Source organism: Balaenoptera physalus (assembly GCF_965194825.1).
Source record: "Balaenoptera physalus genome assembly, chromosome: 9".
Taxonomy (NCBI): Eukaryota; Metazoa; Chordata; class Mammalia; order Artiodactyla; family Balaenopteridae; genus Balaenoptera; species Balaenoptera physalus.
In genome coordinates, this window is record NC_138888.1 from 31142762 (window position 1) to 31161488 (window position 18727).

Here is an 18727-nt window from a genome sequence, read left to right on the forward strand (position 1 = left end):
TTAACACCAACACCAAAAAATGTGTGTGGTATGAATATTTTTGTATCCTCTTTATGAGAAAACTATGTCTACATTTCTTGCTTCTTTGTTGGTGATACTGAATGGAAACTTTAATTTGCAAGATTTAAAAGTAGACTTTGTGAAACAACCCAAGTGTAAAAACCATTAGTGGCAACAGCATTTGCTAAATACTGACATCTGATGGTGTGAAAGATCAAGTTTAGCAGCTTTGAGGTATCTAATTCTAAAAATGAAGGTATATGGAACAAAAATAAGAAGTACTTGGCACCTAGGTCAGTAGAACTTCTGACAGAACTGCTGTTTTTCACACTTACCTAACTAAAAAGGCATGTTTTGGAAGAGTTGGATTTCCAAATAAGTGGGCCAAATTACAAGACATAAACAGTATATTTACATGTACACAAAGAATTTACGGAAATCCATAGCCAGGAGAAATGCATTTTACAAAATGTTTAAAATCTCTCTCTCACTTTTTCTCCCTCTCTTTCATTATGACCTTCTGATTAAACAATTCAGCAAGAAGATTGATTACAAGTCCTTTAGTAATTGTCCCTAAAAGGCCAGAACACTCTGGCAAAAAAAGGAGAATGAAAAGAACAAGAAAAAAGAAAGAAATGAAAACTAACAAGGGACTTGAAGGAACTGTGAGCATCCAAACCCTGGCACTAGATTTGGCAACAGGTGAATTTTCTTTGGAGGGTATTAATTTTGTAAGTCAAAGCTATTAAAACCTGACTTCCCGTTTCAGGTCTGGAAGGCATAATGCACAGGTCTCTTGCTCCAGCCCTCCCTAGGGGCTGTATTTTATCCAACTAGCCCCACTCCCTTCACTGGCACATATTATAAGTGCAAAATCTACTGGCCAAGACCATTCATTTAGTCTTGCCACATACCGTGCGGAAGTCTACATCAATGTTAATCTGGTCGTCCCAGATAAGTATACCTGGCTCTGCTAAATGCACAAAGCTACGGTTCCCAAAAATGTCTCATGACACTTCTAAATCTCAGGGAAATGTTCAATACCCTCTTGCCTTACAACTCAATGGGAAACAGACTAATTGCCACTCAATCTATGACAGTTATTCACCACCCTATATTTTCATCTTGCTTTTTCAAGATGTCTGATTCCAACAATCCTTAGACCACAATGGAATCCAGCCATCATATTTCAGTAGTATGTAGATTCTCCTACTCTCTTCCTTTAAAAATTGTTTCAAACCTTCTCCATTTTTCTTCTTAAACTCCAATTCCTCCATATTCCCATCAGTCTATGAACTGTCTATGATTCTTTGATGCCAACCCTTCCACTTATGCCCAGCTCCCATCTCCTCTTGTCCGAATTTCCTTTCTCTCTCCTTCAGCACCCATTTTCCCCATTCTACTCATTATTATTCAAAAAACAAACATCCTAGTCCTCTCATCTTTCAAAACCCTCTCTTAATAGCACTTATCCCTCCAGGTACTACCTTATTTCTCTTCCTTCTGTCACAAAAGCCTCCCCAGTGTTGTCTGTACTTACTGCCTCCAATTTACTCCTCCCATTCTCTCCATCTCACTTCAAAGAGCCCCTTCCCACCACCACCACTACAAGAAGCTGCTTGGGTCAAGAGCACTAAGAACCTCCACATTGCCAAACCTGATAGTCATTCCTCAATCCTCATTTAATTGTACAGGTTTCAATATCTGACAATCACTGCCTCCTACTGGAAACACTTTTCTCACTTGACATCCAACACAGGGCTACTCTTCTGGTTTTCCTCCTACCTAACTGTCCGTTTCTTCTCAGTCTCCTTTTCTTCATCATCTCTCCCAATAAACAGCTCATCGGGATTCAGTCCTTGGTCCTCCTTTCTGTGTTTACTCACTTTCTAGGTCATCTCATCCAGGCTCGTGTCTTTAATATCATCTGTTTGCTGAGCTCTCCCAAATATTTATTTCCTGACCTCTTTTTTGACTTCCAGACTTAATATCCAGCTGCATACTTGACACCTCCACCAGGATATCTAACAGGGATCACAAATGTAACTGGTAGAAACTGAGTTCCTCCCAACCCTGCTAAAACCTGCCCCTAGTCTTTTCCACCTCAGTAAATGGCAATTCCATCCATCCATTGGCTCAGGCAATAAATCCTAGAGTCTTCCTTGGTTTCTCTCTTTCTTTTACTGCCTCCACCAGTAGTGAATCCATCAGAAAGCCTTATTGGCTCTAGTTGCAAAATATATCCAGAATCTGACCAGTGTTTACCACCTCTGCTGCTATTACCCTGGTGCACATCACTATTGCTTTCACTTGGCTTATTGCAACAGATGCCTAACTGGCCTTCCTATTCCTATCCTTGTCCCTTCACTCACTATATTCTCAACACAAGTGACAGACTAATCTCATAAAACACATTGGATCATGTCACTCCTCTGCTGAAAACCTTGAATTGGCTCCTTATGTCACTCAAAGTGAAGGGCAAAATCCTTACTATGATCTTCCCTGGTCACGCCCCCTACCACATCCAAGTTTCCTCTCTCCTACTACGTTACCCTTCTCTGGCTCTGCTCCAGCCACAATGGTCTATCAAAAGTTTCTTGAACAATCCAGGTTCACTCTCAACTCAGGGTCTTTGTACTTGCCATTACCTATTGCCAGGAATACCCTTTTAATCTAAGAAACATGGCCCACTATCTCACTTCCTTCAAATCTTCACTCGGTAAGACCTTTCCTGAATCCCTTAGTTATAAAAGTTCAACCCTCCACACTCTCCTAGCTCCTCTTCTCAGTTTTTCTACAACATTTACCATCACATAACATTTTTTATAGTTTATATTCAATGTTAAGTTCCATGAAGACAAGATATTTGTCCATTTTGTTCATTGCTGTATCCTCAGCACTTGAAATAGTGTCTGGGACACAGTGTTTAGTAAATGAATTGAGTGAATAACGGCATCAGCTTACTAACAGCTTATATGCTTGCTAGGTACGGTACTGTTTTACTCCTGTAACTGCATCATGGTTTCTCTCTAGTCAAAATTTCCTATTTGGCTATCTCTGAAATAATTTTCATTCCAGAAAACATACCAAGTGAAGTCTTTTAATTACCAGACTTATGTTTCATACACTTGCCAGGATAAGGACCTTTGTTACTGAAATCCTCATAGATCTGCCTAGCAGTGTTAAGCAAAGCATTCTTCTTTTTTTTTTTATTGAGACAAAATTGATATAACATAGCATTATATTAGTTTCAGGTGTACCACATAATGATTCAATATTTGTATTTATTGCAAAATGATCATCACAATAAGTCTAGTTAGCATCTGTCACCATAGAGAGTTACAATTTTTTTCTTGTGATGAGAACTTTTAAGATCAACTTTCAAATATACACTACAGTATCATTAACTACAGCCTCCATGCTGTACATTACATCCCTATGATATTTATTTTATAACTGGAAATTTGTATCTTTTGACCACCTTCACCCATTTCGCCTGCCCCCAACTCCCCCATCTCTGGAAACTACCAATCTGTTCCCTATATCTATGAGTCTGGGTGGGTTTTGTTTGTTTGTTTTAGATTACATATAAGTTAGATCATATGGTACTTGTCTTTCTCTATCTGACTTATTTCACCTTACAGGTCCAACCATGTTGTTACAAATGGCAAGATTTTAACCTCTTTTATGGCTCAATAATATTCCATTGTGTATATATACCACATTTTTTTTTATCCATTCATCCATCAATGGACGCTTAGGTTGCTTCCATGTCTTTCTTGGCTGTTGTAAATAATTCTGCAATTAACATGGGGTGCATATATCTCTTCGAATTAGTGTTTTCATTTCCTTCCGATAAATATCCAGAAGTAGAATTGCTGGATCATATGTTAGTTCTATTTTTAATTTTTTGAGGAAACTACATATTGTTTCTCATAGTGGCTGCACCAAGTTACATTCTTACCAACAGTGAACAGGAGTTCCCTTTTCTCCACATCCTCACCAACACTTGCTATTTGTTGTCTTTTTGAAAATAGCCATTCTGACAAGTGTGAGGGGATATTTCATTGTGATTTTGATTTGCATTTCCCTGTTGATTAGTGATGTTGAGCATCTTTTCACATATCTGTTGACTATCTGTATGTCTTCTTTGGAAAAAAATGCCTATTCAGACTCTCTACCCATTTTTTAATTGGATTGTTTGGGCTTTTTGCTATTGAGTTATAGGAGTTCTTTATAGATTTTGGATATTAACCCCTTAAAGATGTATGATTTGCAAATACTCTATCCCATTCGGTACGTTGCCCAGAGCATCTTTTCTTAAAAGCATATTTCCTAAGAAAGCTATAGAAGAAAGCAACAACAACTAACCCTCTACCTTTTTTAAAATTAAGTCTAAGAGATACTATATAAACAAACTCAATAAGAATGCCATTTTCTCAATTTTTCAGTGCGTATAACCTGAGTTTTTATTTGAGTTTTGGCACCAGGATTCCTACATTCTGTGAACTTCTTAGCAAAAACTACATGGTATGTTTCTCTAGGGAGAGTTCATTACATCTCTAGACTGGTGTGATTCACTTTTCAAAATTTGAAGGAAAACTCATTTATAACAAAAGTGAAAGACACTAAAGAGAAGCCAAAGCAAAGAATTATTTAATGAGCTACTTTATGATTCTGAAGTCTGAATTTTTAAGCACAGCACTGTTAAAGCTACTGCAGTTGAAACAACAGGTTTTGGCTGGTTGCTATGACCTCTCTGAGTTCACCAAAACTCTTTCCTTCTGCCTCCTGAGCCCACAGCTAGATGACACTGCCATTCCCCGGGAGCTTGGGAGCATGGCTACATGACTGGATCGTCCTGTATGATTCTATCCTATAGTTCAGGCTGAAGCATTAAGAAGCCTCCCATGTGATTTTCTCTGTTACCGCATTTTGTGTCTTGATGTGGAGGAGCCATTAGAAGACTCTGAAGTCCTAAAAGATGGTGGAGGAAGATGAGATCCCTAAAGGACCACAAGATAGACTGCTTGCTGATCCACTCTGGATCAGGTGTGAGCAAGAAGTACACTTTTATTGTGTTAAGCTGTTGGGATTTGGGAGTTTATTGCAGTAATCGTTGTTATTTATCTCAAGTAAAATACTACTAGAAACTGTGCTGCCCAGAGGTGACTGGCACATAGTCCTATCAAAGGCATATCTTGCAGATATCTGGCAGGAATGCATGTAAAATAAACATACGGGACAGCATCAAGAAAAGCTGTTTTCATCTATTTTACTCAATGACTACCACAGCATGACAGAAGTAAACTAAGGCTTACCAGAACAAAGGAATGAGTTCTTAAATGCAATTTAAAATGACTTGGAATGCAGTTGTTTAGTGAATAAGACCCTTTCTTCCTTCTTTAAATCAAATGTAAGCGTAATTGTCCCGCTTTTACTCCCAACAATAATGAATCTAATAAGCATTTCTGAATTCTTCTTCACTGATCAGAAAAATCTTCCTGAGTTCTCTGAATATTACTACCACACCATAACATATTTCCTTTTAAAACTATAAAATAAATTCATTCACACATATTTTGTGAATGTCTACTATGTCCAAAGCACTGATATTAACCTGTGGAGGAAGGAAAGAAGAATACACAGTGCCCACTCCCTCCTAAACCTAACTTTCATTAGGAAGGTGAGGTAGGACCAGCTATTAACAAATGAAGAAATTAACAAGATATTCTGCTGTTAACAAGATACCCAGCTATTAACAAGACATTCTGAGCTGTAGTGGTTTCCGCACATCATATAGGTATTATTCAGCTCTGTGGGTTCCTGAATACTTCGGCCTTGAAGTTTCTACACAGGTATTACCTAGCTCCATGACTGATAAATTACACTCTAACCTTGGTGTCTCTTGGACCAAGGCTGAGTTTACTGGCTAAAGATCCTGGGAATAGGCCCAAGTTCTGAACCAGGGCCTGGACAGGGCCTGGGTTAGGCTATGGCCTGTGAAGAAACCTAAGCCTAGGTGTTCTTGGAAGACAAAAATGGAACCCAGCTTCTGATTCCTTACAACTCCCAGTGGCATTAAAAAGATGGAGGTTTGTATCCTTGTTCTACCCCTTATGAGCTGATAAGGTTATTTATATGTCTAGTCTCCTCAGCTGTAAAATGGGAATGATAAAAGGACATATCTCATAGGGTTATTATAAGAATTAAATGAAATGATATATGTAAAGGACACAGCACAGTACTTGGGACATAGTAAGCACTCCATAAATAGCAGCTGTTTAATTATTTCAGTGCCTCATATTTGTAAGAGCCAAGATTCTTAAGAGAAGATCCTTTAACTTTATCTACCCCTTCAACCAACCAGAAAATTAAAAACAGACAAACAAAAACCTACTGCATTAGCTGAATTACCTGGTTATGAACTCATCTAAAGAATGATCTCAATTATTTTTGAATACAATGAAATGCTTTAAAGACTTAACAAACGGCCTTCATAAACATGTCCCCAGACTGTATGGCAGAGATGAATAAGAAATTATATTCCCTCTCTTTTATGGTCATTACCAAATAACCTGACTTACTGAAAGAATAGATTCTGGATTGGGTAGCCAATCCAGACATATTGCCTGGGTAGCCTGAAATAAGTTTGTTGAACAAAAGTCACATCATTTTGGCTAGAAATTAATTTTCAGTATCCATTCAACTAAGATGTTAACCTTTCAGCTGCTACAATGTCAGGAAGTGCGTGTGTATGTGGTGGCGAGGCAGCCAGGGTAGTGGAAGGGTCCGTAGAGGGTGGGACATTCAGACAGCTCAAAGAAATGGCTAATGGCCAATCAGCATGGGAATACTTAGCCTTAACCAACCAGAATGGTTTTACTAGTACTTACCAAATGGTATCTGCCTTGCTTATCTTGCCTCACACCCCACAAGGAATGGTTAATAACAAAGGGAAGTGAATTTAGAACTCTTATGTACTTGCCTCTCCTTTGCAACCTAATCCTGACCCTCTTCTTTGCTCTTTCTGGAAGATCCTTACATTATAAAGGCTATGAGACCCACTCCCATTGCCACAGAAGTACATGAATTATTTAAAATGAATAGAAGCTTAAAATTATTATTTTCAATTATTCATGTACAATACAGGTTCTTTGTGAGTTATACCTGTCAGATTATTAACTGAAATAAAAGACTTTCTGCTTTCAGTAGGGGTCCAGTTTTCCCTACACTACACAGGCAGACAGTTCACTGAGAATACAGTTACATTTACTAGGTTCTAAATAAAATCAAAAGATAAACTCCTGGCAAACAAACCCTCTAAAATATATTAGCTATTTGACCTTGGATGAGACATTTGCATTCCCTGGGGTTCAGTTTCCTCCTCTGAAAAGTGAAGGAGCGGGACTAGACAATTTCTGAAGTTCTTTCCAGAAGTAATAGTCTGAGATTCTCTCTTGAAGCCACTGTCCTCCACTAGCTATGAATCATGGGAAACTCCAAAATAATCTAGTCAAACCTAATCAAACGTTGGAATCCCCACTACAACATCTGTTTGACCATCTCCATTGACAGGAAATTTACTAACTCCTGAGGCAGTCAATCAAATGTCCAACAGTTATTTTCACCAGAAGGTTCTGCTTTCTCCTAAGTTGAAATCTATATCTCTGAACTTGTTGCATATAGATCATGAAAACTGAATATTGTACATAATTACACCTCTTTATATCAGGGTTACTGTATTGAATGTAACAACTTTTTTATCAAGCTTTAAAATAAAGTGTACATGAGTAATACAACTTTTGTAGGCTGCTATAGCTGGAGAGTAGGGACATCATTTCTTTTTTTTTTTTAACTTTTTATTTTATATTGGAGTACAGTTGATTAACAATGTTGTGTTAGTTTCAGGTGTACAGCAAAGTGATTCAGTTATACATACACATGTATCTATTCTTTTCCAAATTCTTTTCCCATGTAGGTTGTTACATAACATTGAGCAGAGTTCCCTGTGCTATACAGTAGGTCCTTGTTGGTTATCCATCTTAAATATAACAGTGTGTACATATCAATCCCAAACTCCCTCATCGTCCCTCCCTCCTCCCAGCCTTCCCCCCTGGTAACCACATGGGCATCATTCCTTAAGTTATATGGTTTCAAACTACATCCTCTATATGTTCTACTTTCCACATTGGGCTGCATTCCAACAAGCGCAACAACAATCACCTAGATGTTCTGAAACATACCATATAGATTAAATATCCTTATAAATACCTGCATTTTCATGTGGATTTGCTATAGATGCTTTAAGAATAAGTGACTAAGTAAAAGGTATACAACATATACATATATTCACAAAGAATGATACTCAAATATTTAGAAAGCACTGTCATATTGATTCAAACATAATATATTATCACACATAGTAATAACATCTCTGAAATAGTATCATACTAAAAACATGTGAGAGAGCTCCTACAAACCAGGTTTTAAGCTAATGAGTTCTATTCAGTTAAATGCTATGAGTAATAATGTATCCATTTTTGTTTATTTTCATTTGCCACAGCTACAGGCATCCACAACACTCCTATAAATGCTGGAATCCAAATCCTACTTCATTCTAATCCTAAACTAATCACTTTTCTAGGAATTTGGATTTGTCTGATTGCTTGTATACTTTCAAATCAATATTAAATTATAATTCTGTATAAAGTCAAAAATAGCAGAACAACTTATTGAATATCTTGATTCTAGGAAAGTACAGACTGAGCACAGCAACATGCATAGGTAAGCACTGAATACATCTTTTTGTAGATTATTCATAAAGTGAGGAGTTGCATTTGTATTCACAAATGGTACTGGGAACAGACCTCAGTACTTCTGAGTTTCAGAATAACCTTTATCTACAGCTAGACCAAGAAATTTAGAAGCATTTATGAAAGCCTATGAGTTAAAAGGTACCGTACACAAAGCAACAAAATAAGCTTTGCTATGAACATTGTGTTTAAGTTTTCTAATTTGTAAAACAGAAGTAACACCACCAAACTATTCTGCCTGATACCGTGTTTGTAGCCACTGGAGGAAGAAAAAGCATGTGAAAGAATATTGAAAATCCTAGAAAGGAACCATATAGACAGTAAGATGTTCAAATAGTTGCAATTATGTTGGTATCCATATAAGCAAAATTTTATTCAAATATGAGCCTAAATGTCTGAACCCCATGTTTTTAAAAAAATTCAAGCTAGAATTTTCTTGGGGACAAACTTTCTCAAGACATTTTAGAATTTCCTGCTTATTTTACTTCTAGCCAAAAGTACTGCAAAAACAGCCACTCTCATAATTCTTTCACACCTCTGTTTCCAATCCTGGCCAGAGTCTCAACTATGAAAAAGGTGTGTTAAGATAGTCAGGGGAAAAGTTCAGTGGATGCTACTGAACCTCTAAAACAAACTGTGGAACAAAAGTGACAGCAGTTATTTTTTGGTAGTCCGTTTGTGGTTCTTCAAGCTATTGAGATGGTCAATCTGCCCTAATTTCTAGAGTTTAGGTGATTAAACATTTTAATTGCCTATCATGTTTTCCCTATATTTATAATCCTTATTCCCAGAACTGAAATCCTATAACTGCCTAAGGCAATGGAACTTATAGAAGCATTCAAACCCTGCCAGATTTGAAAACAAGTTCAAGCCTACATATTTAATATTCATTAACTTCAGTAATAGAAGCGCTTGAGAATAAATCATGTTTTACTTATTTCCTCTAACACTTACTCTAGTAAGAATTCACGGGAGACTCAGGAAAATGTGGAAAGGGAATAAGGGCCAGCCTCTTCGGATGGAAAAATCTCAATATTTAAAAATTTCCCTCTAGTTCGCACTAAGATCTTGGCGTGGTAAAGGAGTTTATGTCAATCTTCTTCAGCCCTTCTAAAGAGAGAAGGACTTTATAAGATACACAAAGGGTAAGATGGCGAATAACAGCAGGAAAAAAAAATAGAATTCTTGATGGTGAAAAATCCCCACAAACAAAAAATGGAAACTAATATCCAGGTAGATTAATTTTAGGTGTTTTGATGATGTCATTTTTCAAGGGCCATTAGAAGTCAGTGAGTAATTTAAAAGGAGAGGTTAGAAGGGTTTAGGGAAACTAAAATCCCACAGTTTCCAGGAAATAGAAAGCACACATCTACCCTAGTATGCCTTTAAGTGTATAATTAAAAGAAGAAAGCTTTAATGTCTTTCTAGTCATGGCAGCCAGGACTCCTGTGCTTTATTTTTTTACCTAAAAGAAGAAAAACAACAACAGTGAAACTAAAACCACCAAGTTCAATTCCATGGGCCAAATCCTAAAAATAGGTCAGACTCAGCTTTCTTACGGAAATAAATACAAAGAAGGAAAAAACCCAGAAGATCTGAACTGCTTCTCAAAGTCGTCTGAATTTAATGCCAAGTCCACAAAGCGGCTTGGTTTTTAGGGGACTCTTGTGAGCTGTGTTGAGCTCTGAACAGTTACCAGTGACCAAGTTCATGATGCTGGGATGTGGTAGGAAAAAAAAGTGTTATTAAAAAGCAGATGGGGACTTCCCTGGTGGCGCAGTGGTTAAGAATCCGCCTGCCAATGCAGGGAACACGGGTTCGAGCCCTGGTCCGGGAAGATCCCACATGCCGCAGAGCAACTAAGCCCGTGTGCCACAACGGCTGAGCCTGCGCTCTAGAGCCCGCGAGCCACAACTACTGAGCCCACATGTCACAACTACTGAAGCCCGCGCGCCTAGAGCCCGTGCTCCACAACAAGAGAAGCCACCACAGTGAGAAGCCCGCACACGGCAATGAAGAGCAGCCCCCGCTCACAGCGACTAGAGAAAGCCCCCGCGCAGCAACGAAGACCCAACGCAGCCATAAATAAATAAATAAATAAATATTTAAAATAATAATAAAAAAAGCTTATGGGCTTAGATCTTTATGCTAATGTTTAAACACCCAATTTCAGTTATTACAGAAAAACTTTGTAGCTGTAGTTTAGAGTTTTATATGTTAGTTCTCCATAAGCTCACACATAAAATGGTGGGACTTAACATATAAGACAGTTCATATGCTGCATTTTGAATATTACCTTCAGTATGTTTTTCTGCATGTATCGGAAGAACCATGGTTTAAATAAGCACAATCACCTGTGACCAAGTTCGCAATGCTGGGAACTGATTTAAAAAAAGGTTATTAAAAAGCATATGTGCTTAATTCCTTACACTAATGTTTAAACATATGAATTCAGTTATTACAGAAAAAATTCATAGCTGTATTAGTTCTCTGTAAGTTCACACACTAAATGGTGGAATTAAACATACAAGACAGTCCGTATTCTGCATTTTTAATATTGCTTTCAGTATGTTTTTCTGCATTATCATAATGACCATGGTTTAAAATAATCAAGAGTTTATTTTATATTTGTATGATATATAAATATATATAAAAGAAAACACTTCAGGATTACGATTCCGAATTTTTCTTCAGTATCACATCATCATTCACAAATATCCTCCTCAGTTTAGAGTGTACTCCAAGACAGATATTTGGATTGGAGTACTTTTCCTAATGGATCAGCTCAGCCATAATTTTCATAAAAACAATACATCTATTAAAGTCAAGAGAGGAGGCTCAGAATCTCACGTTCTACATGCATTTGCATTCTAGACTCATCTTTCAGCAAACACTTACAGAGTATCTGCAACTGTGCCATGGAGTATGCTGGACACAAAGATACATGAGTAATCGGCATGCATTAGTGGAAAGAGCTTAAAATAACTTATGTAGCATGCTTAGCTCATTGTCTGGAACAGAATAAACCCGCAGTGAGTATTAGCTACTGCAATGATGGCAGTGCCAATGACGACCCTTCTACATAAGAAAACATTCCAGAATTTCTGTGCTTTCGGTTTTCACAAATACAGTGTGCCATTAATTTCATTTTTTTTTTAATTTCATTTTTAATAACAACAAGCTTTCTTCCTGCCAGGGAAGAAGGGTCAGACAAATGCACAAAAACATACAACACAATGTGTAACACGATTAGAGAGGTGAAACCAAAGTATCGTAGTCCCTCCAAAAAGGGTGTGGAAATGAGGAAAGACTGTCTTCTTTTGGGGGTTAATATTTGATCTGGGTTTTGAAAGATGGGAAGCACTTAATAAAAGAGTTCAGCTAGATTACAGAATACATAAATGGAGTTGTCAGGTAATATAGCAGTTAATCTTGAAAACCAAGTTTAGAGTTTATTTTAGATTTTATTCACCAAAAAATAGGGAGCCTGTAAAAGTATTTGAACACGGAAGTAAAATATACATATTCATATTTACATATATGTATGCATATATGTGTATGCGTGTATATATATTGTTCAAAGTACATCGCTACCCTACTCCAAAATACTTTCTTCCTTCTTGGTCAGTAATTTACCCTTACATCCTGGGGAGGTGATGGTCTGGCTGCAGAGGGCAAGCTAGAAGAGCTGGGTGCACGTGACGTCAGGAACTGTGTTCTAGTCTTGGCGGGCTGCACACTGGCCTAAGGTGTGGAGGCTGGGTGACAACCTGGACCCTGCAGAGCCTGGAGGAGACTTTTCCTCAGGAGACCTGTGGATACCCTCGGGGAAGCTGGAGGCTGCCTTCCCGTGTCTCACGAGAGACGCCTCATTTGTTCTGTAGCACTTGCACAGGAAGGATTGTACTAGAAGACTGAAATGCTACCTGTCCTAGAGGCTGGGAGAGAGAGAGAGAGCTCCTGCTTAGATCTGGAAAGATCAGGGAGCAGAAGGTTTGTGTGTCTGTATCCTAAGACTGGGATGATTCTTTTTCTACTGCTTGGAGTATTAGCTTCCTAGGACCGGCATAATGAGCTGAGTGGGTTTAAAACAACAGAAGTTTATTCTCTGAAAGTTCTGGAGGCTGGAAGCCCAAAATCAAGGTGTTGCTAGGGCTATGTTCTCTCTGAAGACTCTAAGGGAGGAATCCTTCCTAGTCTCTCCTAGTTTCTGCAGATTGCTGGCAATTCTTGGTATTCCTTGGCTTGTCTGCAGATGCATCACTCTAATCTCTCCCTCTGTCTTCATACGGCCTTCTTCCCTGTGTGTGTCTGTGTCCAAATTTCCCTCTTCTTGTAAGGATACCAGTCATTAAATTAGGGCTCACATTAACACAGTATGAACTCATCTTAACTTGATTACATCTGTAAAGACCAATTTCCAAATAAAGTCCTATTCATAGGTTCCAGGGATTGGGACTTCAACATACCTTTTTGGGGAACACAGTTCAACCCGTAACAGTTGGCTTGTTTGGTCACCAAAGAGAAAATGCTGTGTCTCTCACCATTCTCTCTGATCTAGAGACCTAATATCCTAACTAAGTAAGGACTTACAGAGCCATGAGCACACTGCATCCCAAGAGGTGGGGACAGAAAGCTTCACAAGTGCCTGAAAAAAAAAGCTTCCTATCTCACAATATTCCTGCCCTCCCCCAGAAACGTTCCAAGGGTCCAGTCTCAAGATGAAAGGGAGCCATCATTAGAAGTGATGATCCACCGAAGTAATGAAACCTTTAGGAGAACCCCATCCTGCTTCACAGCACTGTTTACCTCAGTCCCCACCTCTCCCCCACCCCGCCCAGAAGGTTCCCTCTCATTGCTCAGACTCAGCTGAACAGTTCTCAAAAGCTTAGGCAGGTATGCAAGGGTGAGAGCCCTGGAGACCTAATGAGGCTCACCTACAGGGAGGAATGTGGTTGAGTCATTTGTCCTGAGGTAGCTGAAAGAAATGCTCCAGAAAGGAGTGTTAGGACCATTACCGGCCTGTGCAGAAATAGCAATGTTGGCATACTTCTACTTTATTCTTTTGCTTAACATAAAAAAAGAGAAATGAAAGCTTTGCATTTTTCTCTAAACTGAAAATAAAAATCAGTAGGGTTTTACTATTGTTTTTCTTGTCAGCTCAGAATCAGCAGAATCAGAATTTCCACATGTTAAACATATGGGTGAGAGTATTACAGATAGAGACTTCAACTCTCTTCTTAGGACATGCTTGTGTTTACATTGATTGACCCAGGATGACAGCTAATGACAGCTGATGGGATTGATCATAATTGTAATAAATTCTTTGTTTCTTACCTAAAGTAAATAAATTGTAATCAATTCTTTGTTTAATAACTTGTAAAAATTATTTATTTCTAGTCTGCTTACCTTACTTATTGTTAAGCTCCATGAGTATTGGGCCTCTATTTGATTCACTTCTATATCCCCACTATGGTCCTCATTACATAGTAAAAACTCAAGAGGTATTTGGGAAATGTTTATAGGCCAAAAGGGCTACCCTTATAGAGAAATGGAAAGGAAGATCCAATGAGTCATTCTGCAGTTACGGACCGCATCATCAAATGAATATGAAACACTATCGGCCCCCAGAATTATCGAGCTGGGAAACTGTTGACTTTGAAAGTGGAGAGTCATAGAGTTGCTTGATCTGTATCCCACACAAAATTAAGGCACCAAATCCAATGTCCAGCATTAATTTAGAACATAAATGGCTAAAACTTTGCTCATATCTTTAATTCAAATCCAAAGTTTACCAAAGAAAGTGATAAAATCTATATCCATCTGAGTTTACAGAAAGTTCTTTTCCCATCCTTGCCAGCCCTCCCCTTAAAATAGATTACCACAACTTCTAGTTCAGAGGTTTATAGACAATATGAACATACTAATTTTTCATAGCTTTATTCATTAAAATTGTGTGTTTTCACTGTATATTTCTTTCAACTTTCCTGTATGTTTAAAATTTTTCATGATAATATTTTGAGAAAAATTATTTAAGTTATAAAGGAAGAGTGGATATGGGTCACTTATTGTCACTGTTTGAGTAGACCGCAGGCACTTAAAATGTTTATATAGTAATGAAATGACTATCTATGCATATGTATGTACTTTTGCTTTAACATTTATAAGCATGCTTTACCACTTAATAACTCTGTGAACCTTAGGCAAATAATCTCTCTGAACTTCTTCTGTAACATAAGAATATGTCACATGCCTGAAGGCAGTGGGTTGGATCAGATGATTTCTTGATATCATTTTCTGATGAATGCTAATAGACGCAGCTGGAGTATAAAACTTAAGTTGTTCACAGATATACGTGTGTGTGTTGAACCAAGATTGCTACTTCTGTAGTAAAAAATTATCAAAATCAGCAGTTTCCTATGATTCAACCTAATACATACATATATAATATAATACTGGGTTGGCCAAAAAGTTCGTTTGGGTTTTTCTGTAAGATGTTACAGAAAAACCCAAACGAACTTTTTGGCCAACCCAATATCTACCAGATAGTCTACTTATCCAATATATACTTACTTGGCACCCACTTTGTGCCAGGCACTGTCAGTTTTTAAGATACAAAGAGGAACAGTTCCTGAACTAAAGGAGCATATAGTGCAGTCTCTTTCTCCCAAGGTGTTTGCTCTAACAGCAATGTTTGTCACGTGCCATGGAAACAGAGAGACTTCACTGCAGATATGATAGGAGGCTCCCAGAAGAGGAAAAGGATGTTAATGGCATTAAGACACTGCTAAGAGATGGCGTGAGGGTATGAAAGGATCTGTCCTGTCAGGGAACGATGAGAAGCTCATGGTAATAGAAGCACAGCATACAGGAGACAGGTATTAAGGAACAGAGGCGGGAGGTATAAATTGGGTCATATTGCAAAGACCGTGCTGAGTTTAAGATTTTACCTAATTTATAATGTCACTATCAGCTTTGATTTTGAAAAAGATTGATTTTATTTATTTATTTTTTAATTTATTTATTTTTGGCTGTGTTGGGTCTTCGTTTCTGTGCGAGGGCTTTGTCCAGTTGCGGCAAGCAGGGGCCACTCTTCATCGCGGTGCGCGGGCTTCTCACTATCGCGGCCTCTCTTGTTGTGGAGCACAGGCTCCAGACGCGCAGGCTCAGTAGTTGTGGCTTACGGGCTTAGTTGCTCCGCGGCATGTGGGATCTTCCCAGACCAGGGCTCGAACCCGTGTCCCCTGCATTGGCAGGCAGATTCTTAACCACTGCGCCACGAGGGAAGCCCAAGATTGATTTTAGATAGGTAACTCTGGTGAAAATGTGGAAGACAGACTAAAACTGGGAGAAGCAGGTTTCCAGGTGACCAGATAGGAAATTATTGCAGTAGTCCAAATGAATGGCAGTAGGAGGGTAAGAGAGAGGCTGGATTCACAGGATTTCTGGCAACAGAACTGGCAGGATTTGGTAACAATACCAAATATACCTTCCGTCAAAGTTGGGAACTTTTAGTTCATTATTTCCTTGAATCTTTTTTCTGCATTGTTTTCCATCTCCTTTTCAGATTCCACTTATATTCACATTAGACCTTCTGATACTATCCTACAAGTGACAGAGTCTCTGTTCATTAAATGCGGGAAACTCACTTAATGCTATTCTCCTCTTTTAAGTATCAATGCTTCTTCTGTTTCTGCCCACCTTTGTTTGTCCTCCAATAGCTTCAGATAGTTGTGATATATATATATATACATATATACACACACACACATATATACATATAATTACACACACAATATGTGTGTATGCATCTATGTGTGTGGGTATAAAATTATGTGTATATTGTGAATTTATGTATATACTGTGTATGTGTGTAATTGTTCTCATTGGGATGGTTGATCTGATCTGAGCTACTCTGCCATTACTAGAAGAAGAACCCATACCTAACACAAGATTAAATGTATTCCCTGTTTAGAAAGTAATTAGAAAAAAATCAATAAATAATAAGGTCCTTAAATGAAAAATGAAACATATAAGAAAAAACAAATAACTCAATAGAAAAATGAGCAAAAGAATGAATAAACATTTCATAGAGGGGAAAACACAAATGGTTGATAAACATATAAAAATTATCAACCCTAGGAATAGTCAAGTAACTTCAAATTAAGATAACAAAATTATACCTATTTTAACAAAAATTAAGACAAATAACAAAACCAAGAGATGGATCAATGGAAATTGATCTGCTTGTAGGAATATAAAATTGTACTTTGGAAAAGAACTTGATATTATCTTGAGAAGTTGATCATTTGCTATGACTCAGCAATTCTGTTCCAAAGTATAAACAACCTAGAAAATCTCTTTATTTGTGCATCGGGAGAAATGTATTGGAATGTTTAGAGAAGTGTGTTTCATAATAACAGAAAAAACTGGAAAATCAACTCTCCATTTCTAAAATGACAAATTTTGATACAATCACAAAGTTAGTATCACACAGCAATGAAAACGAATGACCTACTACTACAGACACTAATATGTATTATCGTAGAAACAACATCAAGTAGAAAAAGACTAGACAGATAAATATGAAACCATTTTTATAAAGCTCAAAAAACAAGGAAATAAATTACATCTTATTTCAATTCATATGGATATGTGGTAAAACTATTTTTTAAGAGAATGATTAATGAAAAATTCAACATAGAGTTTACCTCTGGGAAGGAAACAGGAGATGGATAAGTAAAGAATAAAAAGATATTGGTATTTTTCTAATTCTTATGGAGGTGATGGGTTCACAGGCATTCATTTTAAAATGTGCTTCATAAAGTATTTATATTTACATATAATTTTTTAATGTATAAAATAAATTAAAATGTAGAAGAGGCAGAAAATGGGGTGAGCTTGGAAAAAAGATGAATAATATCATAATAGCAGGGAGAATCTCTTGCTGCTGTTTTCAACTGAGTAAATACTACTTGGCTAAATATATATTTTTGTAAACCCCAATTTGAATGACATTTAAATAATTAGGTCATCAGATGCCTTTTAGAATTAGCCTGTCTTTCGGAGTTATGAGGCTCTAAAAGTCATATTTCTGTTAAAAATGATATTCTGAGTATTTATAACTAGTAATTTGTACAAAACATATTTTTTGATAAAATAATTTTGACTTCAATTTTATGTACTCTTGTACATAGTACTAGCACTTATAAATTAGTACTTAAGCTTATTATTTAAATTAGCCCTCCCCTTCGGTTTACAAGTAGTTTGATAGTATATACCAAATAACTATTGAGACAGAAAATATTAAAATCTATTATTTCCAGATAAAGTTTCTGAGTCAAATCCTCTCCCTCAATATCTCATCTAAACTGATATGTGCTTTTTTTCTTTTTCAAAATGTGGGTCATTTTGAAAGAAATGCTTTCAGAAGAAAAACATGTATGATTAATGCTAACATGAAAAGATACCCTAAAATTCTGTGGTCTTCTGAACATCACATGTTGAATAAAGCTATTTGGGATCATATGATCATATTTTAGATTTCCCAAAAAGGCCACAGAGCCTATTTCTAGTAATGTTATAGAGTTCATCTTGAAAGCAGCTGGGAATATTTAGGGAAATAGTCACAATCTGGAATGTAATTAGATTCTTAGTCATTAGGGTAAAGAACATACCAGACAACAATCAATATGCCAGGTTTTCTTAGACCAAGAACAGAAAGTGAATTATAAATCTAGAAATAAATTCCAGAGGGGGAAAAAAATTCCTTATTTGTTTCTTCTACTTACCAAGTATGTTTTAAATTCCACTGGGTCAGTTTCTCCAATCTGATGATCCTGGAACACTGAAAATTAAAAGTATAAGTGATTAAGAGCAGGGACAATGCCCATTTGGAGTAAAGTTGAGAT

General features: G+C 37.2%; 1 protein-coding gene across 17 annotated transcripts in view; it reads right to left on the bottom strand.

The window, feature by feature from the left end:
* LOC309666889 (uncharacterized protein) overlaps positions 1 to 18727 on the bottom strand; it is a 307631-nt gene that overhangs the window by 243322 nt on the left and 45582 nt on the right. For all 17 annotated transcript variants that reach the window (XR_014267317.1, XR_014267318.1, XR_014267319.1 and 14 more), the window contains exon 3: positions 18608 to 18663. Coding sequence is in view for 7 of the 17 variants with exons in the window: in XM_082475012.1 (XP_082331138.1) it covers positions 18608 to 18663 (56 nt within the window). In the remaining 10 variants the exon portion in view is untranslated. The remainder of the gene's footprint in view (positions 1 to 18607; positions 18664 to 18727) is intronic.